The 27,121-nt window shown below is 32.8% G+C and overlaps 1 protein-coding gene across 2 annotated transcripts in view; it reads left to right on the plus strand.

Moving 5' to 3' along the window:
• Positions 1-27,121, plus strand: part of LOC126749089 (Krueppel-like factor 9) — a 136,708-nt gene that overhangs the window by 19,757 nt on the left and 89,830 nt on the right. The window contains exons 1-2 of one of the 2 annotated variants that reach the window (XM_050458717.1): positions 2,823-3,059; positions 19,389-19,977. In XM_050458717.1, coding sequence (XP_050314674.1) covers positions 19,431-19,977 — 547 coding nt within the window. In that variant the 5' untranslated portion in view covers positions 2,823-3,059; positions 19,389-19,430. Of the gene's footprint in view, positions 1-2,822; positions 3,060-19,388; positions 19,978-27,121 lie in introns of those variants that run through there. The other variant, XM_050458718.1, reaches the window with a different exon arrangement.

The raw sequence follows: 27,121 nt of genomic DNA on the forward strand, positions 1-27,121 counted from the left end.
TATGGACCTACAGTTTAACGTGGGTTCCGAACCACAATGTTTTATTTTTCATAAGACAAAAACAAACAACCATGCCCATGCCGGGATTCGAACCCGAGACCACACGATTGGATCGTGAACGCTTTGCCCACGGTGCTACCGGGGTCGGCATTTTGCGTTTTTTTAAAAAACGTGATTCTTAATTACTAGCAAAATTCTAACCAAAAAACGTGAAGTGATGCTCTTGTTTGTTAAAAGTCATCTGTCACTTTTTGGGCTATGCTACATTGGTTGCACGCTGTACATTTAAGGTAAGTACACACTCAACGATTTACTAAACGTTACAATGCGATATATTTACAACGTTAAAATGCGATATGTCAAAAACGGCTGCAAATTTTTTTTTGACATTTTGGTGACATTTCAAGTATACCGGGGGGCACTTTTTGTGATATTTTTGACATTTGTCCCTTCACCCCCCTAAGAGGGGGGGAGGGTCACTTCCTTATTTTAAATGGAATGACGTGTTTTTTATTCTTAAATACGAATCTACATAAAATATGAAGTCTGTTTACAAAAAATTTTTAAAATTGCTCTGCTGGTTACGGAATTATGATCAAAAATGTTTTGATTAAATTTAAAAATAATTCGAATATTCTACTACAATGAAAACAAATTATTTCCTACTTTTTAACTATTTATCGTCTATGTATTATGCCTAAGGAGCTGTTCGAAGTGACCGCCGCCTTCGACTTCCAAACACTTTCTTATCCTTTCTGGACATGAGTTTCGTACCCGCTGTAACATTGCTGGTGTCACTAATGAACAAGCAAAACGAATCCTGTTCTTCATGTCCTCTGGAGTTGTAGGTGCACTAGCCATTACTTTGTCTTTTATAAATCCCCATAAAAAAAAGTCAAGGGGCGTCAAATCTGGCGAACGAGCAGGCCAGTTGACAGGACCACCTCGACCAATCCACCTGTTTTCAAAAATCTCATTTAAATAAGTACGGGCCTGTATGGCATAATGGGGTGGAGCTCCGTCCTGCTGAAACCATACGTTAGGATTTAAATTTTGGTTTAGTAGACGAGGTAACTGATTTCTTAAAAAATCTGTATAGACCTGTCCATTTAAATGACCTTGGAAAAAATGCGGACCAATAACTCTATCCTCGAAAATACCACACCATACGTTCACAGACCAGGGATGTTGATTTGGTACAGTTCTCATCCAGTGAGGATTATTTGCTTCCCAGTAATGCATGTTGTGCCTGTCTACCTTTTAGAAAAACAAACAACCAAAACTTGAATATGTTCTAATTTAAATAAGTTAAATCTTACCTGCCCGCAATTATCAAAAGAAGCCTCATCAGAAAAAAAAACGTTTCTCAAAAAATGGTTATTTTCACGCATTTTTGTTGAAATCCAAGTGCAAAAATTAATGCGATTCTCAAAATCATGTCCGTAAAGCTCTTGATGAAGTGTAATGTGGTAAGGATGAAACTTGTACCGGTGCAGAATTGTTATAATTGATGATTGACTAATTCCAGCATCTAAAGCAAGCCGCCTGGTACTGATTTGAGGATCAATAGCTACTGCTCCTAACACAGCAACTGCCTTATTTTCATCTGTTTGCGTTTTAATCCGATTTCGTCGTTTACTTTTTAGACTACCAGTCATACGACTTCTGGTCTCCAGTCTCTTAAAGGCCATATGAGATTTTGGAATATCCGGAAACCTCTCGGCCCACACTACTGCAGCCTCCCTATCTACTTCTACACTGAAATTCGCTTCCATTTTTTTCTTTTTAAACACAATTTACTTGTTAATAACACGTCAAAATTTTTATGTGACACTGCTTGTTATGTTGCCATGGAAATCCTACTAGGATTTTCATTTCCATCCATACTAGTAAAATAAACAGTAGGTTTTCCATGGCAACCGGCTGTTATGGTAAAATATTCGAATTATTTTTAAATTTAATCAAAACATTTTTGATCATAATTCCGTAACCAGCAGAGCAATTTTAAAAATTTTTTGTAAACAGACTTCATATTTTATGTAGATTCGTATTTAAGAATAAAAAACACGTCATTCCATTTAAAATAAGGAAGTGACCCTCCCCCCCTCTTAGGGGGGTGAAGGGACAAATGTCAAAAATATCACAAAAAGTGCCCCCCGGTATACTGAAATGTCACCAAAATGTCAAAAAAAAATTTGCAGCCGTTTTTGACATATCACATTGTAACACTTTAAAAAACTCGCCCTGTATACTAACTTACTCTAATTGGTCAGATTTTACCTAAAAAATATCACATTATTTTAAACTGATTGGAAGAACGTTTTCATTTCTTTTAGGCAGTTTAGTGCATTCTTCTAATTGAAATAGAGTTAACAGAGCAACAGCCTCTAAGCCAAGAACCTGGAAGAAATAAAAATCTTATTTTTAGATCTATATACCTCATAAATTTCTTCAAATATCTCTTTTTCGCTCTATGAATTAACACTTTATTTATTTATTTCATTTGACTGATACACACTTTAGAATTAATGAAACATAGAATTTATTTGCAGATGACACTACTTTCTTGAATTGGGGACTGCTCCAAATGTTATAAAAAAATTAAAATCCCCTTAAAGGAATCCCACAGAAAAAAAAAACATAACTGTTGCTTCCCCCCTAAACTAATTTAAATAGAGCAAACTACCCCAATAGGTAGAAATTACAAAGAAGAGAGGGAGGGGGGTTGATATCATCGTGGAGCAGTCGTCGGGAGTCCAGAACTTCCCGATGACGACCGGCGCTCCGGAGAAAGCGTCGCGACGGCTGCCAGTTTGCCGACGCCAGCGCTCGCGTTCACTTGTTGCCCTCCCGTTACCCCCCTCCCACCCGCTCTTTTGGATCGCGGTAACCGTTACGCCTCCCTTGTTGCATTTTCTGATTAATCTGAATAACTCTAAGAGGTGTTGAAACTTTTTTTTTTTTTTTTTTTCTTGGTGGAATGTTGGTATTTGTTGCTGTGTCGTGACTTGCTTATGTGGTTATAGCGAGAGTTTTATGGTTGTTTTTGTATAAAAAAGGTACGGTACATTAATGTTTATGTATAAAAAAAAATAATACGTTACTAGGGAAAGTTAGATAATAAATGGAACGAACGAAGCAGAGATGTGTAGTCCTATTTGTTATTTATTAACTTTCCGTGCTGTTTAGCATAAAAAAAATAAATGGACTATTATTAATTGGACCATATAATTGCATGTACAAACAAAACCTTATATTATTCACATATTTATTATTATATAATTTACTTGATATTAGTCTAGTTGATGTTTTTTTTTTAATTGATTTCTGCCTTCAGGAGAATGTTCCATAAAGTCATGAATGAAATGGGAATTTTGATTTTTTAAATTTTTACTATGAATAGTGTATTCAAACATAAAATTAAAAATACACATTTTTGTATGTTAGTTTTTAATTCAAATTAACAGGATCTTTTTTTAGTTTTGATAATTTCAGGATTTATGAAAAACAAAAGGTTTTTAATTATTGGGAAAAAATCTCGATAAACTTTCTGTTCAAAATGTGCGATTTTTCCCGAATTATATTTGAAATTTTCAACTGATTTTCGGGCTATTCATAAATATGGAATTGAAATTATAGGGAAAATTTTATCATTTTCCTGGTCCTTTTTAGCTACTTGAAGTAATTTTTAGATTAATTTTATTTCTTCCAGGCAGTAGTTTTATTTAAATGTTCTTTATTTTCATTCAGATATTCGAAGCCAGATTTTCTTTTTCGCAGGTATTTTAATTAATTAAAACTGCATTTTTCCAGGCATTTGGTGTCATTGCCAGGCAGTTTTCTATTGCTTTAGGTAAACTAAATTAAAATTTTTCAAGGTAAAATGAAAATACTGCCGCTCCCTCCACCTATTTATTGAACATAATTTATTTTTTTGAACAATAATAATAAATAGAGGGTTTTTTTGACATGGAATCAAACCCTGGGACGTATATCTAGTTCCTATTTTAAACCTTTTATCCCCTGACGATGGACACCACTGTGTCCGAAACATGAGTTATGTGACGAGCCACCCTGTAAACTACACAGAAGCCAAGATGCTGACCCTGCAGTTCTCCCGAAACAAAACCATTGTGTCCGCCATTTTTCAGTTAGTCAATTGTAGCCCGTTATTCATGTAGCATATACTTATTGTAATTTTAATTAATAAATTGTTTTTAAAAAGGAAGTTCGGGAGTTTAAGAATTTAAGTCATGTCGGGAATTTTAAATAACTAAATGTTTAATAAATAAATAAGTGGAGGGATACTACAGGATTTTTATTTTACCTTAATGTTCACTTTTAATTTTTCAGATATTTATAAAATTTTATTTTTCCATTGTCTATTTCTACGTAAAATTTCTAAAACATTTAAAAAAAATGAATTCATAATTTTTTCCAGGCATTTGAAATCACTTTTCCCTTGTTCCCAAGCATTTGTTATATCTTCTTTAGTTTCTTCAAGGTATTTGAAGCAACTTGTTTTTTTTCCCAGATAATTTCATTAATTGAAATTGCTTTTTCCATACATTTGGTGTAAATTTCTTAAAATCAATTGAATTCTTCAAGTACTCCAACGAATTTTTTTCCAAGAGACAAAAAAAAAATTGAATTTTCTTTCAGGGCTTTAAACCCATTGCTGATTGGTCTCAGATGTTTTCAATAAAATTAGGTTTTTTACAAGCATTTGGTGCAATTGTTGTTATGTTCCAGGCATTTCAAGATTTTTTTTTTCTGGAACAACAGATCCATCTCGTATAGGAAAAAAAGAATAAAAGATTATAACTCAGCTGCCTGCAATAATATTTTAACTACTTCTAGGCAATTGGGTGCAGGTAACCATATTACAAAGACAAAAGAGAATGATAGGCTGTTTTTTTAAGAAAATTTTAATTACTTCCAGGCAGTTTTGAGTGCACTGAATTATATTATATAGAAAGACGAGCTATAGCTCAAATGCCTGGAATAATACCTGAATTACCTCCAAGCAGTTGAGTAAACAAAATAAAAAAAATTATGAAATATAATATATAAAAAAAAGTTGCCTAGAAAATTTACTCATAATAGAACTTTCAACTTATCAGCAAACAATAGAAATATACACTATTAAGTCAGTAGAGCATTAGGAAAGATATAAAATTACCTTCTGAAATTATTGAGTTTAATCCAGCTGTCAAATCTTCAACTGCTTCTTTTAATTCGATTTCTTCCAAAGCCCCCCAAAGTTCTAAATCGCTATACTCATCCAATATTTGCAACCTAAAAAGTACTTACAGGAATATTCAATCCAGATGCAGTTTAATAATATATTGTCAGATCCTAAAGTAAGTACTCACCTATTTGCCGATTCAAGACATGCCATCTAACAATGACATCTTGATGATTGTAGGTATTATAGCAGATAAAGTGTTCAATAAACTGGCTACTTTTGGACGTTCATAAGTGCCTGGGCTGTGACGAAATACTCCCCGAATTTGCACGAAACAGTAGTCTACAATTAAGCTTGCCATTGAGTTTCATACATCAAGATTTACCTATGCAGAGCACCTTAAAGGAACATTCTGGATCTTCTGGAAAAATTGTTTTCTGGGCGTATTTAAGCCAATTACAGACGAGAAACATCATTTTTAAGCGATCGTCCATGAATTTTGAATGTCTGAGTGACATTTATACGGATTTGAGGATCAAAAGTGTCTTTTTTCACTTTCTACCGCATCTTACTTTATAGTAACATTCTGGATCTTCGGGAAAAATTATTTTTTAGACGTGACTAGACTTATTATACACGAAAGACAACATTTAATAGCGATCATTCATGAATTCTGGATCTCTGAGTGACATTTATACGGATTTGAGGGTCAAAAGTGTCTTTTTTCACTTTCTACCGCATCTTACTTTATGGTAACCTTCTGGATCTTCTGGAAAAATTACTTCTTAGACGTGACTAGACCAATTACAAACGAGAGCCAACATTTTATAGCGATTATCCATGAATTCTGGATCTCTGAATAACATTTATATCAATTTGGGGGTCAAAAGTGCTTTTTTTTACTTTCTACCGCATCTCACTTTATAGCAACCTTCTGGATCGTCTGGAAAAATTACTTTTTGGACGTGACTAGACCAATTACAGACGAGAGCCAACATTTCATAGCGATCGTCCAAGAATTCTGGATCTCTGAATGACATTTATATGGATTTGAGGGTCAAAAGTGTCTTTTTTCACTTTCTACCGCATCTCACTCTATAGCAACATTCTGGATCGTCTGGAAAAATTACTTTTTTGACGTGACTAGATCAATTACAGACGAGAGCCAACATTTCATAACGATCGTCCATGAATTCTGGATCTCTGAATGACATTTATACCAATTTGGGGGTCAAAAGTGCCTTTTTTCACTTTCTACCGCATCTCACCTTACAGCAACATTCTGGATCTTCTGGAAAAATTATTTTTTGGACGTGACTAGACCAATTACAAACGAGAGCCAACATTTTATACCGATTGTCCATGAATTCTGGAACTGTGAGTGACATTTATACCAAATTGGGGGTCAAAGGTGCCTTTTTTCACTTTCTACCGCATCTCACTTTATAGTAATATTCTGGATCTTCGGGAAAAATTAGTTTTTAGACGTGACTAGACCTATTATACACGAGAGACAACATTTAATAGCGATCATTCATGAATTCTGGATCTCTGAGTGACATTTATACGGATTTGAGGGTCAAAAGTGCCTTTTTTCACTTTCTACCGCATCTCACCTTATAGCAACATTCTAGATCTTCTGGAAAAATTATTTTTTCGACGTGACTAGACTAATTACAAATGAGAGCCAACATTTCATAGCGATCGTCCATGAATTCTGAATCTCTGAATGACATTTATACCAATTTGGGGGTCAAAAGTGCCTTTTTTCACTTTCTACCGCATCTCACCTTATAGCAACATTCTAGATCTTCTGGAAATATTATTTTTTGGACGTGACTAAACCAATTACAAATGAGAGCCAACATTTTATAGCGATTATCCATGAATTCTGGAACTGTGAGTGACATTTATACCAAATTGGGGGTCAAAGGTGCCTTTTTTCACTTTCTACCGCATCTCACCTTATAGCAACATTCTGGATCTTCTGGAAATATTATTTTTTGGACGTAACTGGATCAACTACAGACAGAAGACAACATTTCATAGCGATCGTCTATGAATTCTAAATCTTTGAGTGACATTTATGAATCAAACATCGAGGATGTTCCACAAAACCGATAGATCGACTAAGTTAAGGAATTTAAAAAAGCATCTTTTTAAGACAACATCAGGAATGCCTCAGACAAGGATAAATGGAGGAAGATTGCCCAAACCACAACTTAAAGGGGTCACAATACTTCAACCATGAAATCACAGTACTTGAACCAAGAAGTTATAAGACTAGAGTGAAAAAGAATTTACTGATAGATGAACAAAATAGAAAGAATTCATTATATGGAGATGTTCAAAATGCCTCAATCATATAATCTAAAATCATCTATTTTGTTTTCTTTTTTATTCTCATAAAGGGTCTTATGAAAATTATTTGAAATAATTGTTGCTCTCATGTTGTTCAAATTCTTCTTCTTCTGGTTCCATCTTGTACCGAAGGTTAGCGATCATTCTGACCATTTGTATTCGTCGCTTTCTGTGCTTAAGATCTCAGTTTTTGTAATTAGACGTATCAAGAAGACATCGGCATTCCGTACTCGATTAGTCCAAGAAATGCTGAGTATGCGACGATAAACTCACTCCATATATATATATATATATATTTTTAATTTCAATCTCTTTGCAATGCAGATCCATAAAACAAGGTGCAAATATGTAGCATTTGACAGACCTAGTCATAAACTTAGATTCAATTGTCTATAGGTGAGAAGCTGTTTTTTTTGATAAATACTCTTTTGGCCTTTTCTGTCTAAAGCCCTGTTCACTGTTTAGGTAACATCCAAATTATTTATAGTGATCAGTTTTTTCTATTATTTTATGACCAATTGCCAGTTGTACATTTTCACTATTTTGCTTGCTGACTAAAGCACTGCTCAATAATATGGATGTTATTTATTGATACTACGTTACGTAAATTCCTTTTCTCAGTGATTCAGAGTAGATCATAAACAATATTGGGGAAAGCACGCAACCCTACCTGACGCTGCTGAATTTCTATCTCATCCGATACATGGTTCTCCACCTGAACAAAAGCTCCTTGATTCTATTATTATGCAATTAGCAATAATTCTTATAAAGGTTTTGTATTATTTTAAAATGTTGGACTTTATCAAAAACTTTTTCATTATCTATAAAACTCATGTATACCGGTATATTTATATCTAAACTAAAACTTGCATGCTAAAGTAAGCATCTCTTGTATCTGAAACAGTTTCTTAATACTTCCTATATATTATGATGTGATTGACTTTTTGCAACAGTTTTAATACATGACTCATAGTATAATACTCTGAGCAGTTTGGTCCTACGCTGTTGAACAAATCAGTGAGAATCTTGACGACACTACCCTCTGCTCCGTTTTTTGACTGACTTTTGGATGAAAATATTCAAATTAAGACCCTCGAAAAACGAATAAAAATCTCATTTAAACTCGGTTCGCTGTTACTAAAACCGAATGCGAGCAGGCAAAAGAATAATCCTTAAATATATAAATCTGGCTTTTCAGTATTCGGGTCAGTCCCGATCAGGAGGGAATCTACATCCCAATCGAGCTGGGCCGCAAATCACGGACAAAAACTATTAGAGCGAAAAACAAGCAACCCATCAGTTCCGTTGCCGAATAAAATAATTTATAAGGCCCTAAGAATTTCCGCAACACAAGGAAGATTAATGGGAAGAAAACAACTGTTTCCGATATCGAGGAATCAATGCGGAAATAAAACCTATGAATTGAGCAGTAGATTTTATTTAATTAATTAATAGTCACAGGGAGTTTACTCACTCTTTCTGGGTTTGCTTGATGCTGTCAAAGGTTTCACAGATATCTTAATATTTTGATAATTATTTACAAATTTGCCTTGAAAAATTTGCAGCTCGTCAGGATACAGTAAAAATATGGCAAAAACATTGAAACTTCGAACATAAATGTAACTGAAAATGCGATTACGTGACAAGAAGCTTCGAATTCAACTATGACTCTTTGGCATTTCTTATTTTCAAGATTCCATGCTGTCTTAGAACATTGACAGACTAGAATTAGTAAACAAGTGCTCAGGGGGTTATTTGGGTTTCTTGGATTTGGATATTATTGTAGACCAGCATCCCTAATGGGATTTACAATTAAAGCAGTTGACCAATAAAATTAGAGGTTGACTTTCAACTTTTAAATATTAAAAAAATATCTAAGTATTAAGAACCTTAGCCATAATATACTAATCGTTGATACAATCTCATTTGACTTATGGATTGATCGGGTGGGGCAGTGTCCGGGATTGCCACTTACAACAATTAACCATCATTCAAATATGGATACTAAAAATTATATTTGAAAAAAATTTAAAATTTACTTTATAAGGAAACAAAAGTAATGGACATGAGGAAACTTTACTGCTTCAATTTAAGTATGAATATACATAGTAAAAAAATTGTTCTTGAAACTTTATCGCACAGATACCCCACAAGAAACAGGCTTAATTAAAATACGCGAGTTGGTAGGAACAAAAAAAGTATTGGTCAAATATTTAGCACCGAAACTATAATATAATACCAAGACCCATACAGGAAAAAATGTCTACAGCAACGTTTAAAGTTTATGTAAGGCAACGGATTGAACAGACAGATGCGGCTTTATTTAGTCGGTTTGGTGAATAACTTGTAGCTTGTTTTTATTATTTTTGTAATAATAGAGCGATAACTTTTATTAACGTTTGATAATTCCCATGTTCTTTTTTTAATTCCTATGCGCTCCTGTGAGTAATTGAATTTAAATAATTTTGTCTTTCCTTATTGTATATGTTGTACAAGATGTGGTTGTCCTTATTTTTAATGTAAGAATAATTGAATATGGACAGATAGAAGTAAATTATTATGAGTGATGTACCGAAAAACCAGTGATGGAATATTTTCACGGACTTGACAAAAAAACCTGATAATGACCTTTAAACCGAATTGGATCATATATATATATATACAATGACCGCCTAAAGTTCCACATAAATTCGATAAAAATTAGAGACATGATTTTTTGAGAAAACGCTCGGAATCGTCGATTTTTAATTTAAATTGCGCATGATTTCACATAAATTTTTGTTTACAGGGTGGAACAAAAAAAACATTTTTTTAAATGGAATGCTATATTTTTTTATTGCATTTATAAAATATAGGCGAAATTCCAAGCAAGTTTCGTATAACACACCTTATCTCAAAACTCAACTATTTCCGAAATATTTACATTTAAATAAAATCGAGGATAAAAATAATGTTATAAACACTGCCAATTGTTTCTATTTCCATGGTTGCACTTGTAAAGAATCTCCATTTTCGAATGTCACTGTCAGTTCGAAAATTAATAGTTTTTATCAGAATAAATTATGGCTTATTTAACGGAAACCCAACGAATTGAAATTTTGATGATGCGAGGGTACGGGGATCGAGTGCGCACGCAAAAAGAAGTAAATGAACTGTTTTTAATGCCAAATACACAAACCATCCTACTTCTCAGTCAACAGTTAGTGGAATGGAGCACAAATTCATAACTTCAGCTCATGTTAGGGTTTTGCCAAAATCAGGACAAAATTAAACGTTCTGCTCTCCGTCTAATTTTTTGCCTAATTTTTATCGAATTTATGCGGAACTTTAGGTGGTCACTGTATATATACAGGGTGTCCCAGCGAAAACGAAACAGAGCTATTTTCGGTATGAAAAAAATTTTTTTTTTCAAAAATCTCGGACACGTCGATTTTATTTTTGAGAGGGACAACAAGGCACCCTCATACCAGCAACCCCCTTCGAGGGGGTGGAATCACCCCTAAAATCCTAAATGGAAAAAGGGGTCGTATGATACCTTATTTTAAAGGTCTTTTAATTCTGAATATAACTGCCAAATTAGAAGTGGCTAAAATTTTTTATCTGGATATGACAGCTTGTCAAAATTGTAGAAACAGCGAAAATGAAAAAGGTATTTTGAACTCTGTTTTGGATAATATTTTTAAAAGAATAAGAAAGTCCTAATTTCAAAGGGGTCACTTATTAATTAAGAGGCCACCTAATACCTGGAATCCTTTACGAGGGGTTGAAAGCACCCCTTAAATCTTAAACGGAAAGAGGGATCGTGTTATACCTTATGTTGAAAGCGTTTTCACTTTAAATTTAAATGGTGACTTCTGAGTGACTGATGGATTTCTTCTGGATATGAAAGCCAAATAAAATTCTGGAAAAAATGCTTTAAATAAACATTTATGCCTGAAACCCTTTCTTACAATTTTTTTTATTGGATCATTAAAACATGATTAAAAATTTATTCGTATTGTTAATATTATTGTTATTACACCTTATCAGCATATCATAAATAAAAACAAAATACCAAATAAAATGCAAACACAAGTATCTGAAGAATTCATTTAGCTTGCTAAATATCATTGGTACTTCTTCATAAAGCAGCATTTATTTAAATAGTTTTAAATTAATTTAAATTAAATTTAAATTACCCAGTCTTTTACGGGTTGAAACACTGTTAGCAATGGTTTATTCTACTGCAGAGAGGGTTGAGATGATAGAGTTTTTCTTTCGGCATAACAATTGTGCCAATAGAACGGTACAAGACTTAACAAGACTTGAGTTAACAGAAAATACGTTCTAGAAATAGTTGCTAAATTTAGGGAATCTGGCAGTGTCTTAAATAAAAAGCGTGAGGTTCAAAATGCTGTTGTTGTCAATGAAGCAATGCAAATAAGTGTCCTAGGTCAACTTCATGCCGAGCCAGGAATAAGTGTCAGAAAATTGGCGACGAGTACAGGAGTAAGCAAAAGTAGTGTTCATAGGATACTTAAGCATAATAAATTCCATGCTTACAAAATTCATCTGGTGCAAGAACTGAATGAGGACGATTTTGACAGACCAGTGCAATTTTGTGAATCGCTTAGTGATATGATAACTATTAATCTGCGTCTTATTTACAACATTTGCTTTTCAGATAAATGTACTTTTTTTCTTAATGGCAACGTAAATCGTCATAACTGCCGCTACTGGTCAAATGCAAATCCGGGCCAGTTTCGTGAAGTTCATACCCAGTTCCCTGAGGAGTTAAATGTTTGAGCGGGAATCTTGGGCGGCTCCATTGTTGGTCCGTTTTTTCTGCCCGGAAATTTACATGGAGAAATGTACCGAGATCTCTTGGAAAATGCCGTATATCCAAGAATAGTAGAAATAATGGAAGGCGGAAATCATTCTGATGATGATCAAGTCGTTTTTCAACAAGACGGAGCGCCTCCACATTATCCTGCTGGTGTGAGGCAATATCTTGATGAAATATTTCCTGATCGTTGGATTGGAAAAAGAGGACCATTTATGGAATGGCCAGCTAGGTCACCTGATTTAACCCCATTAGATTTTTTTTTATGGGGGCAATTAAAAACAAAAGTTTACGCTACCCAACCAGACACCCTAGAAGACTTACGCCAGAGAATTATAAATGAGTATCAGATGATAACACCTGAAGTTCTACAAAACGTCAGGCATCGTTTTGAGCAAAACCTGTATTCCTGCATGGAAGTAGGCGGGGCACAATTTGAACATTTAATAAATTGACGTAATTTTTTATTTCTGATCTCTCCACTTTTACTGGCAGTAAAGATTGTATTTCTTGCTATTTTTATATCCACAAGATATCCATCAGTCACTCAGAAGTCACCATTTAAATTCAGAGTAAAAAGGCCTTCAAAATAAGGAATGACACGACCCCTTTTTCTATTTAAGATTTAAGGGGTGCTTTCAACCCCTCGTAAAGGGTTCCAGGTATTAGGGTGGCCTCTTAATTAATAAGTGACCCCTTTGAAATTAGGACTTCCTTATTCTTTTAAAAATATTATCCAAAACAGAGTTCAAAATACCTTTTTCATTTTCGCTGTTTCTACAATTTTGACAAGCTGTCATATCCGGATAAAAAATTTTAGCCACTTCAAATTTGGCAGTTATATTCAGAATTAAAAGACCTTTAAAATAAGATATCACACGACCCCTCTTTCTATTTAAGATTTTAGGGGTGATCCCACCCCCTCGAAGAGGGTTACTGGTATGAGGGTGCCTTGGTAAGGAAAAGTTGTCCCCCTCGAAAATAAAATCGACGTGTTCGAGATTTTTGTAAAAAAAATTTTTTTTTATACCAAAAATACCTCTGTTTCGTTTTCGGTGGGACACCCTGTATATATATATATATTTATCCCACCACAAAAGCACCAACAAGCTTCTAAATAGAGCAGCTTCGGTACTAATAGTTTATTTCTTCCTTGTACTTGTACGTAAAGTAGAATAAGTATTTTGTATTTAAATTTTATAATTTTAGAAATAAATGTATTATTATTAACCTATTCCTCTGCATTTATCATGTAAAATTTTTTGACGACGTCACTGGAAAAGATTACTTGTTTCGGTGGAATCAACAATGCGATCAAGCGGCGTTACGATGTTTTTGCCTTTTTCTCCAATATACGTAACCTTCATTCATATAACTTTAATGGTTGACTTCTTTATAGAGTATCTTATCATATTTTATGAAAAAAAATGCTTCTATTAAAGAGGAATAGTATTGTTTTGCTCCCGTCGAAATAAGTGACAAATTTTTATGATATTATAAATAGTGTTTTTTTTGCTACTGCCCATAGTTCCACGGCAATGCTAATTCTAGCCTTTTAATATTCTAAGAATATATCCGAGATTACTTAGAAGAAGAGTGAGGGACAACTGACTAAAGAAAATAAAAATGGTAATTCAGCGAGTAACTTCCTGATGTGGCACCATGGCTATCCGGGGGAAAACTAATGAAAAATAAGCAATATTTCCACCTCTCTCTCTCTCCTGTGTTGGAAATGGCGAGTAAAAAGCTCGAGCATATAGCTTTGTTTGTCGCCATTCGCGTCTAATATCATATCTTGATTGAATCTCGTCGGGTCCCTCTCCTGAGGGAGCTCCAACCTCATTTCTTTGGAAACGTGTTTTATATACGGGAACATGACGGATACCTTATAAAATATACATCGAAAAAGATATTTGTTTTATTATTAACACGACGGGGAAAAACTTTGAGACAGGCACATGAAAGGAAAATAGAAATAACGGACGTGATATGGGACAATGCGGTAAATAATTTATTTTATTTATATATGAGAGCGATTTTTATAATAAATCTTATGTGTCTGACAAGTGAGATCAAAAAGGGAAGTATTTCAAGTTTGCACAGCATTTAACCTTTTTTAAGCCTAATTCTCAATATAAAAACAATACGTTTCAAGAAAAGAATCAATAGCCGTTAAACATAACTCAGGGTCCAAACAAAGCCGAAACATAAAACCGGAAACTAACTGAAACAAGGGCGTTTTGTATCGGAAGCAAAACACATAGAAAAATATATTTTCTCTGGTGTCAGTTGCAATCGCTATTCTTTTGTATGCCTTCTCGTACTGATAAAAATCTTCGTCTGCTTTATAAAACATTCTTTTTGTTTCGTATCGGGGTCCAAGAAAACAAACCCATCAGTTTACAGATCGATGAGGAATAAGAGTTTCAAAAAGTCACCACAACCGCCGTCCATTAAGTGATGAAGAAGAAAATCAGGTTAAATTTACATGGCTGAAATTAAATTAAAACGAATTTCCGGCAGCGGTTACTCCTATTAACTCGGGTGCCGATTTAATCATTTTCTGGAAAATCCGATTAAAACTCCAAGACTTTCTCTCTCTCTCTCTCTCTCTCCGGTTTACTTGCAACCCGATGTAAAAATAATTCGAGATAAAAAAATCCACCCAAGATATTCGAATTAATATGGTTCGCCTCAGTCAACAAAAAGAAGCCGGCAGACTTCCATTCTAAACACCACAAAGGAAATCTCATTATTTTTCTTTCTATAGAGAGAGAGAGGGACTTCATGTGTTTGACGGCGATGCTTTCCAAGGGTAGATCAGTAGAATTACGGAGAAAACCATCGTAAATTACTTCTGGATAACAGAGGACGTTCGATCGCATTATTTGTTTTACTATGGGTTCATTACAGTTGACTTACTTTTAATCATCTAGTTATTTCCAAACTCTACAGCTAATAATTTACACAAGAATATCTGGATCTTGTCGAGACCTATGGCTTCTTCTTGGCATCCAGATGTCTATACAAAAATTTAGTTACGATATAAATATTTACTTCAAGAAACGCCTCAGTTACCTTAATATATTTATTTAATTCTCCTAATCCGTTTCTGGTTCTCCCTCCCTTTCTTTGTGAGGAGTTGCTTTTGGATCATCTTTACTCCTAAAGACGTATTCTCCAAGAGGTCATATCTTCATAAAAAAATGCCTACAAAGGAAATCGGTGGCAAAATTAAGCTTGAAAATAAAAAATATGATATAACTGAGGCATATGCACGTTTTTTTACGTTATATGGTGATAAACATTTACATGTTTCATATGACGTGACAATGTTAAGAAAACTACAAACGTATTGATAGGAAAATTGTCAAAACTGAATTAATACATAAAGAATAATTAATGAAGGAATAATTTTTGAAGGTATTGTGTGACACGCATAGGGCTCACGCAGCCTGATAAAAAAAATCTGTGAAATATCCGTACGTCATATTAAAAGAGTTTTTCCAAAAACAGAAATTAGCATGAATAATTTCGTATTGGAGGTTGATAAAAAATGTCATGACAAAACTATTAGACTAAATTTCTCTGAAATAAAGTGACCTAGAGCTCTGAAAATTGAAACGGAAATTCTTCTGATAAAACCGTTGGACACCTATGTCAGGATTTTTTTCAAGAGTGAAAGTACAATAGAAAAATTAGTTTTGGAAGTTCAATAAATAAAGAATGGGCCAAATGCTTATATCTCTGAAACCAAGGAACCTAGAGTTCTGAAAATTGAAACAGAGATTGTTCTAATAAAATCATTGGACACCTATTTCGCCATTTTTTTTTTTCAATATTTTACTATAAAAAGTTTGTCTTAGAAGTTTTTTTAATGGAAGTTTCTAGGCACAAAATGCTCATATCTCTGAAATCAAGAAACTTGGAGGTCTGAAAATTGAAACAGAGATTCTACTAATAAAATCATTAGACACCTATTTTAGCGTTTTTTTTCAAAAAATTTTTGCAATACAGAAATTTGCCTTGAAAGTTGAAAAATATTTTTTTCCAGAAAATTGAAGTTCCTAGGCAAGAAATGCTTATATCTCTAAAACTAATGAAGTTAAAGAGTTGAAAATTGGAACAGTACTTTTCCTAATAAAATTAAATGGATATATTCAGGATTTTCCTAAAAAAATAAATTAAAATTAGAAACTGCGTCTTGGAATTGTGCAAATCATCATGAAAAATCAATAGACTAAATGCTTCATATCTCTAAAACTAAGAGACCTAGAGGTCTGAAAATTGAAACAGAGATTCTACTAATAAAATCACTGGACACCTATTTCAGCGTTTTTTCCAAAATTTTTGCAATAAAGAAATTTGCCTTGGAAGTTGATTTTTTTTTAAATAGAAGTTCCTAGACACAAATTACTCATATCTCTGAAACTAACGAAGTTAGAGAGTTGAAAATTGGAACAGCACTTACTCTAATAAAATCATTGGACACCTATCGCAGGGTTTTCTCAAAAAATGAAATTAAAATTAAAAAATAGATCTTAGAAATTGATGAAAATTTCATGAAAAAACCAATAGACTAAGTGCCCATATCTCTGAAACCAAGAGACTAAGAGCTTTGAAAATTGAAACAGAGATTCTACTAATAAAATCATTAGACACCTATTTTAGCGTTTTTTTTCAAAAAATTTTTGCAATACAGAAAATTGCCTTGAAAATTGAAAAATATTTTTTTCCAGAAAATTAAAGTTCCTAGGCAAGAAATGCTTATATCTCTAAAACTAATGAAGTTAAAGAGCTGAAAGTTGGAACAGTACTTTTCCTAATAAAATCAGATAAATATATTCAGGATTTTCTCAAAAAAATAAATTAAAATTAGAAACTGCGTCTTGGAATTTGTTCAAAACATCATGAAAAATCAATGGACTATATGCTTCATATCTCTAAAACTAAGACACCTAGAGGTCTGAAAATTGAAACAGAGATTCTTCTAATAAAATTATTGGACACCTATTTCAGAGTTTTGCCAAAAAAATTAAAATAAAATGAAAAAATTCGTCTTGAAGGTTGAAAGATAGTTCATTGAAATGCAATGGACAAAATGCTCATATCTTTGAAACCAAGAGACCTAGAACTCTGAAAATTGAAACAGAGATTCTTATGAAAAAATGATTGGACACCTATTTCAGGATTTTTTCAAAAAATTAAATTAAAATTTAAAAATAGATGTAAGTAAAAAAAATTCATTTAAAATCCAATGGACCTTAGTCCATTGGATTTTTATATCAAGTATTCATATCTCTGAAACCAAGGAAGCTAGATCTCTGAAAATTGAACTAGAGAGTGCTTTAGTTAAATCACTGCACATTTTCAAGACTTTTACCAAAAATTAAATTAACATTAATTAATTCGTCTTGGAAGTTGATAAAAAATTCATTAAAAAAACAATGGACTAAATTGTCATGTCTCTGAAAGTAAAATACTTAGAGGTCTGGAAATTGAAACAGAGATTCTTCTAATAAAATTATTAGACACCTATTTCAGAGTTTTGCCAAAAAAATTAAAATAAAATGAAAAAATTCGTCTTGAAGGTTGAAAGATAGTTCATTGAAATGCAATGGACAAAATGCTCATATCTCTGAAACCAAGACATCTAGAGCTATGAAAATTGAAACAGAGATTCTTATGAAAAAATGATTGGACACCTATTTCAGGGTTTTTTAAAAAAAATAAATTAAAATTAAAAAGTAGATCCAAGAAGTTAAAAAAAATTTCATTAAAAATCCACTGGACTAAGTGTTCATATCTCTGAAAGGAAGGGACCTACAGATCCGAAAACTGAAATAGACATTCTTGTGAAAAAAACATTGAATACCTCTTTCAAGCTTTTTACCAAAAATTAAATTGAAATTAATTAATTCGTCTCCAACTTCCTTGTCCTTAAAACAGGACAGTTTTATTAAAAAAACCAGTGGGCTAAATGCTTATATCTCTGAAACTAAGAGACCTAGAGCTCTGAAAATTGAAACAGAGATTCTTCTAATAAAATTATTAGACACCTATTTCAGGGTTCTTCCAAAAAATTAAATTAAAATGAAAAAATTCGTCTTGAAAGTTGAAAAATATTTCATTGGAAAGCAATGGACTAAATGCTCATATTTCTGACAGCAAGTAACCTAGAGATCTGAAAATTGAAACCGAAATTCTTGTGAAAAAATCATTGAATACCTATTTCAAGGTTTTTATCAAAAATTAATTTTAAATTAATTTCCTCTTTTTAGAAGTTAAGGAAAATTTCATTAAAAAACCAATGGGCTAAATACTCATATCTCTGAAACCAAGCGACTTAGAGTTCTGAAAATTGAAACAGAGATTCTTCTACTAAAATCCTTGGACTCCTATTTCCGCAATTCCTCAAAAAAACTTTGATTGAAAAGAAATGAACCTTGAAAGTTCAAAAAATTCTGGATCCTTCGCAAAACTTATAGTTTACTTAAATTACCGGTTTTTTTTCAAACCCCAGTGCTCCAACGAGTTTCTGGATTTGCTTTGCTTAAAGGACTTCCAGATATCCTGTAGTTTCTATTACAGGAAGTTACTTCAGAGTCCCTAGTAGAAATTCTTGAAGCTTTTTCCTACTCTCCTTCCTTCTGATCCGCCTTCCTAAGTTACTGTCCAATAGTTCTTGAAACTGGTCGTGTAGCTTTCAATTACTCAAGAAGCGTCATTTTTTAAAAGAAGTTCTTAGGGCTGCAAGACCTTCTGGTTCAGTAAAGTGCTCATTTAAACTGGAAATAACAATAAAAAAAAACAATTAAAACACAAAGATTCATAGTTAAAAAGACTATTATTATATAAGGGTTTAATTACTTTTAATAGTAGTTTCTAAGTTGGATACTCGAGGCTCTGTTGGAAATGTGGTTTTCTTCAGCAAGAAGAGTTGGTTCCCTATAAGAAACATTAAATTTACTCAGAAATAGCAATTACTAGTTCAGTACAAATATCTTTTTCTTACAGATCAATGGAGTAAACAAACAAAAGAAGCAGATTTCAACCAAAATGGATGACATAAGCTTCGCAGCACAATGTCTCGTACAACTATCCAACAGCAGGTGCCATTTCCCAATAGCCCTCGACTTATCACACAAAGAAAAGTCAAAGGAGATCACCAAAAAAGCCGAAAATAGCGAGGAAACTTTAAAAGATTCATCGTACATGGTGAAACGAATACTGACAGATTTAAAGCGGATCGAACAGGAGCCGGTACCAGAAACCCTTTCGGATACGGAGAACCACGTTGACTCCAGACAGTACGATGAAAAACACAAGAAAGAGAAGACGGACACGAAGAAGTGTGCGAAGAAGACGACAAGTAAGAAGATATCGGTGATGGCTCTGCACATAAACCGGAGCAAAGTGGAGAAGAAGCTGAACGGGCGGTTTAATTCCAAAAAAGTTTCATCGAAAGTAGCGCGTAATCAGGAACGGGGGAAGAGACACGCCAATGGGGTGCCAGTGCGGAAAATTCATAAGTGTACGTACGACGGATGTTATAAGGCTTATGGGAAGAGTAGTCATTTGAAAGCGCATCTGAGGACACATACCGGTAAGTTTTGGTTAATTTTTTTTATCTATATAGTGAATTAAAATTCAGGGGTCTGTTTCAAACGCTCAGACAAGTCGATTTTTTTTTATTTTTTAATTCTGTCTAAAATTTTAAAGTATATAAAGAAATTTGAGATTACATTTTTTATAAATAATCATGAATTTTTGGAACCGTTTATAAAAAAAAACAAACAAAAATATTAAAATAAATGTTCAAATTGTTGACCATTAACTTCTTGACAGTAACCAAGTTGATATTTAAATTCTTGTAATACTTTACTTATTGTTTGAGGCCTGATTTGTTGTATTTCGGCTCTAATTCTATTTTTTAATTAAAAAATAAACTTTAGATTTTAGATAACCCCATAGATAAAAAAAATCCAGTGGGGTAAAATCTGGCGACCTCGCAGGCCATTCAATAAAACCCCCCCGTCCAATCCATCTACAGTGTGTCTCAGGATGAGCGAATTTATACGTAAAAATTACAAAAAATTTTAGGGTTTAAATTTGACTGTTTGGCATCCAGGCCTGCTTGATTAAACAAGTATAGTCGCTTCGCTCCTATTATATTTGGAACCTTTAGGTCTTGTCTGTAAATAACTATAAAGGAATTCTTAAAAAAAAAAAACAAAAATTATAAGGTGTACCAACGTTTATCTGCCAAGCAAAGAGATGACCAGTGGTTGGGGTATCATGCTTCAAAGAACCATAATTTGTTATATAGTCGCGTTGTGTGTCAGTATACTGTCTTATATTTCAAATATCTGTCAAAATATATGAATTGTATCCTAAATAAAGCCTGAATACCAAATTACAACAGAATCGAACCAATAGCAAAAAAGTTACGGTAGTCACGTGACCTAGGCTGAAACTCAAATGTCAGTTAAGTATCTGTCATAATTTATTAGTTGTATCCTAATTAAACCATAAATACCAAATTCAGAAAAAAGTTCCCATAAGGGTTTATTTATTGAAATAGAACAAATGGGATATTACGTCAATTTTTTTTATTTTACTTTTTTATTTCGAAAGGCAATTGTAATAAAATATAAAAAGAATTAACAGGAGGAGAATAAGGAATAATAAAAACCATCAACGAATTGAATCGAAGCTATAGAAGTCGAGATATTAGTAAAAATGTGAAAAAAAGTAAAAGAAACCTCGTTTTTTCCCACGGTAGCATTTTTTTTCTTAAAATGATAACCGACAAATTATAATGTAAGCCCTAAGTTGGCAATTTCAAGTAAAAAAAAACCCAAGAAAAAAAAATTTTTTTTTGCTCCAAAATCGAAAGGGGTATAGCCTTGAAAAATTGTGAAAAAATGGTTTTTATTTTTTTCCAAATAAACTATAACTCTGACAACTTTTTGTCTTAAACAAAAGTTCTAGGGAATGTTACGAGGTATTCGAATGTTAAAACTAATTAATTATAGCTATCACAGATTCGGAGAAAATTGTAAAAAACTATTAATCATAAATATCGAATTATCAAGAGCCCTATGGAAAAATTTCAACTTTTTATTTTTCTATCTTGTACTACTTCAGGATACCTTTCAAAAAGGTTATTATCGATTTGACTCTAAAATGAACAGAAAACCTATTTATTTGCATTTATCGATTTTCAAACAAAATCCGGCCCAAAATGAAAATTTTTCAAAACATGCTCCAAATTCAAAATTTCTTTTTTCTGGCTAAAGACCATTCAAAAAGTAATAAAAAAGCTTTATGACAAAATTTTTTTAAATCTATAATAATGCTACAATATTACGAAAGAAGATAAGTTCCCTTTAAAGCCTATGTATTCGAACCGATGATTTTTTTAATTTTTTTTTTAAAAGCAAATTTAAGAAATAATTTAACAAATTAAGATAAAAGGAATAGGGTAATACAAAATATTTTCTATAAATATATACATATCATCTAATAGCAGATTTCAATCAAATAGGAAATTTTGATAGTCACGTGACCCTAGAACTCAATATTTTAAAATTTTATAAAAAATCAACAATTGCATCCTAAATAAACTCGAAATTCCAAATTTGAACCCAATCGGATCAATAGCAAAAAAGTTATGGAAGTCACGTGACTTTAAAATTCAATATGTCAAATTTCTGGCAAAATTTATTACTTGCATCCTAAATAAAGCCTAAATACTAAATTTCAACCCAATCGGATCAATAGCAAAAGAATTATAAAAGTCACGTGACTTTAAAATATAATTTGTCAATTATCTGTTAAAATTTATTAATTGTGTCCTAAATAAACCCCAAATACCAAATTTCAATCAAATCGGACAAATAGGAAGAAAGTTTTGATAGTCACGTGACCTTAAAACATAGTCATGTCAAATATCTGGAAAAATTTATTAATCTTATCCGAAATAGGTACTAGCACAGATATAACTAGCTAGTTGCGTTAGCTAGTTATATCTGTGGTACTAGGTACCAAATTTCAACCAAATCGCACCAATACCAAAAAAGTTATGATACTCGACTAACCTTAAAAATCAATAATTTCAAAAAATTTTTATTTATATCCCAAAAGCAATGTTTAAGGATTGTTAACATTTATTAATAATAAACTAAATAGCATAAAACTCACCAAATATCTAAATTCTTATTTTAAATTAAATAGATCATTACGACTGACCCGTGTATATATTCGAATAATTTTATTAAAATAATAGGGCAAATTTCATTTCGTCTCACCCCGGTATAAAACCACTGACTTGTCAAAAAAAACGGCATTTTTCGAAGACCAAGTCCCGGCCACCTGTCACGAGCAAAAAATTTTCACACACCATGCGTCAAAGTATTGTTCCCACTAGCCATTTCTTTAGAGTTTAGGTTGACACCTCCAATTACCTGCAAAAACGCAAAAAAATGGACTTTTTTCATAAAATCGCATTTTTCGGGTACTTGTACTATCGCTGGAACCCTGAAATTTAAGTATGTGTTGTAAAACAAAATTTCGGATCCTCTAGATGTTGTTTGATCTTTTCACCATGTACAGGGACGCGGCAAATGAATTAAACGCGAAAATTCGAATTGCTCAGAACCTATTAATGTTGGAAGATTGTAATTTTACATAAATAATGGGGTTATTAAAGTATTTAATCCCTGAGAATATAAATGATCCAGGTGCCACCACTAAAAAGTTATTAAATAAAATGTGATTTTCAGGTCGGACCTTCATGGGTAAAGTTCATTATTGCTCGCCCTGTATGGTTCCCAAAAATTTTGGTTATATGGCATATAAAAGGTAAAGGATGAAGTTATTTTTTGAAAAAAAAAATTTCCAAAATAAGTATCATTTGGCGGGAAATCTCAAAAAACTGAAAATGCCAGAACTCGTAAAATATCTAGCTCCAAGTATGTCAAATCTCTTATAAAATGAAGTCTTTTCGCCGAAATACTTTTTTTATAAAAATTTTTTTTTAGCCTCTGGAGAAGTTTGAATTTTTTTTTTAGTCACTTTTGTTCGCTTATAACAACTCACCCTGTACACCGATCGGGCCCAAAAAGTATACAGACATGAATTACTATAAAGTCTTTTATGCCTAAAAATTTTAATTTTTTTGACAGCGTTAAAATTGAGATCTCGTGCAAAAATGAATTTTGACCGGTTTTTTTACGAATTTTTGACTTTGAGACAGTACCGCTCCGTTTGGTGGTACCGGAAAAAAAATTTGTTTACGGATCCATCATTCCCAATGTATTGAGAGACTCTATGCCAAATTTCATCGTTTCGCTAGCCATACAGCCAAAGATATGAATTTTGAATCTCGCGTGCATAATATAGTCGCAGACGCTCCTATATAAAAATAAAATTTAGCGTATTTTAATTTTTTTTAAATCAAGCATGCCTTGATAGGAGCATTTTTAAAATTTTATGAGTAGGTAAAATAGTATTTCTGGGTAAGATATAATAAAAGTTTATAAGAAAAACCAAATAAACTTTAATAGTTAAAATAGTGAAAATTATTGCCACTGGACTAATTCTGTTTGATAAAAAAAAAAAAAAAACTTGCTTGGAATTTCGCCTATATTTCATAAATGGAATAAAAAATATAGCATTCCATTTAAAAAAATGACCGATGACGTCAAATCTTTTTTTTGTTCCACCCTGTATACAAAAATTTATGTGAAATAATGCGCAACTTAAAATAAAAATCTACGGGTCGGAGCGTTTTCTCAAAAAATCATGTCTCTAATTTTTATCGAATTTATGCGGAACTTTAGGCGGTCACTGTATATATAGAAGAAAACGCAATATTTTCACTGAAATCAGTCCGTTAGCGAATATTCAACGTAAAAATCAACTATATTAAGAAAACTTTCGCAAATCGCTCGCCTTCGCATTTCTTAAATCATAAAATCTCATTTTCCGGTTGCACAATTCTCCTTCGAATCAATCGCAGCGAACATAAATTTTCAAATAACCGAGGGTATTTTCCAAATTGGGATTGGGAAAATATGTTCTTCTTTTTTTATCGACTATAGCTATTAATCAAAATGAAGTCGACTTAATTATTCATGACACTGCTGCTTTCGTTTTAATTGGCAAGAGATTCTTCTTAATTTTTTTGAGGGTTAATTAATTTAATTAAATTGTAAGGGCAATAAACCACCCCCTAGGATGCGATTGACTTAAAAGAAAAAAAAATGATTGTTTGCTTGTATTGGAAATATATAAAACAGCATTTATCCTAAAAATGAACCCGTTTTATTGAGCTGCATTGGATATGCCATCTGGGGTCCAAGTTGCTTATATAGATATCATGATTTCTGTTATATTGGACCGATTTCACAACATATTGCTTTTTTTAGACAACGTTTTATTTCTTGTAGAATATTTATTGAAGTTTGAGGTTGACATACCAGGGTTTTAGGTTAAGGATGTTGAATGGAAATTGTATTTTTTTAGCATAGTAACTCTTGAGAAAAAATGATTGTTTATGATTTGGGTATAAGAATGAAAATTGAGCCTTTTTTCACCTTCCAATGGTTCCACCATTTGAGTTGATTTAGTCAAGGAAAGCAAAAGATTGTTGAGTCCTTCCTCCGACCAATTTATTTTAATTAATTAAAAACTGCAAGGAAAATCGTCCAGTACTCCGTCTGACCAACTTAATAGGTTTTATCTGGAATTATTGTAAATAATGTTTCTTTAGCATAATGAATGAAAAAAAATTGATTATCCTATTAAAATTGTTAAAGATACCTTACACTAAGATGAGCGCATACTCTTCCTCTAGGCTCTTCCTTTCTTCATCTTTAATTATCCGGAGTTCCACTGTTTGAGTAAATTTAATCAAGGAAAGCAAGAGGTCGTTCAGTTCTCCCTCCAATTAATTTAGCACAATTTATAAAAAACGGCAAGGCAAAATCGTTCAGTCCTCCGTCTGACCTATTTGATACAAATGATCCAAAGCGAGTTGATACTGTTCGGTACAATTTTTCATTTAATGCCAGGGAATAAACTAAGCAGTGCAACGGGTCAGTGGCATCACCATATATAGGAAAAAAAAGTAGCAATAAAAAACAGACTACTTATACACAAACAAGTAATTCGACCTAAATTGTTATATGAAAAAACTACATTTGCACATGCAAATAAAATAGTTATAAACCGATTCCAAACATTTTAACTTTTCAACCCCTCCCCACCCCAAACATTTTTCCAGTGAGAAATTCTTTTGAAAAATCACTGTTTTTCGTCCATAATATCCAATCTGAATATTTATTAATATACATAATATATAATTATATCAAAATTAAATAAAAAAATTAATTGTAGACTGGATATTAACGACGAAATCAGCTCTTATGCATGCGTATTATTTTGGAAAACAATGATTTTTTTGATAACAATTTCTTACTGGTAAGTTATGAGGGGTGGGTGGGGGGTGTAAGGGTAGGTTTAATTAAAAACAATTTTTTTGCAGAACATAATTGCATTCATTTATATATTATCATCAATGAATTCTTTTTCTAATAAACTGGTTTTTTTGTTGAATTTAATGGGTCATTAGTAAAACATTTATAACTAATAGGATGAATACTACCGGTTTTTAATTTCGCTAGTAATACGTCTAATTTCGTTTTTCAACTGTGGAATTGTTGTTGGGTTATTAGCGTATACGAGGGATTTTAAAAAACCCCAAAGCAAAAAGTCACAAGGCGTTAAATCGCGTGATCTTGCGGGCCAGTTCTGGTCTCTATTCCGTGAAAAGACACGACCGGGCAACTTTCTTTGCAACAATTGAATTGCTTCACGTGTAATGTGACATGTCGCACCATCCTGTTGGTACCACATACCGCCCGTATCCATATCATCCAATTGAGGCCATAAAAACTCAGTGAGGATATTACGATAGCGTTCGCTGTTCACGGTAACTGCATTTTCAGCCTCGTCCTCGAAGAAGTACGGTCCAATTATTCCACCAAACAGTGACTCTTAATCGATGCATTTTCTTCTCATGAATGACTCTAGGATTTTCTTTGCCCCAAATTCGACAATTTTGTTTATTAAGGTGAAAGTGTGCCTCATCGGTAAACAAAATTTTTTTCAAAAAATCGACATCCATTTGTTGTTTTTGCAATACCCAAGAAGAAAATGTACGGCGCGTCGCATGGTCCATTGGCTTTAATTCTTGGGTTCAATTGAATCTTATAGGCATGTAAATGAAGATCTTTTGTTAGAATTCGGTGGGTAGTGCTCTTCGAAATGTGCAACTGTTGTGCACGATGACGGATAAATGTTCCCGGATTCTCGCGGTAATATTTTCAACAGAACGGCTAGTACGGTGACGCACTGCTGTTTTTACATCCACGACAGAACCATTTTGTTCAAATTTATCAATTAGTCTTTGGACGGTCGTGTGATTTGGTGCATCGTGTCGACCACCAAAAATGCCCCGCAATTTACGAACTGTTTCCGCAAAACATTCTCCATATTTGTAGTGTATTTTAACAATAATAATTCGTTGTTCGACCGTTTACATTGTTTACATTATTCTTTTCAGTTTTTTTTTTTGACATACTGCGATAAAAAAAGAATGCTGCGCAATTCAAAACGTGCGTTCCTATTGGGACACCCTTTATAACAGTTATCTGAAGAAATCTCAAATCCGAGACGAAACG

Source organism: Anthonomus grandis, chromosome 22, assembly GCF_022605725.1.
Source record: "Anthonomus grandis grandis chromosome 22, icAntGran1.3, whole genome shotgun sequence".
Taxonomy (NCBI): Eukaryota; Metazoa; Arthropoda; class Insecta; order Coleoptera; family Curculionidae; genus Anthonomus; species Anthonomus grandis.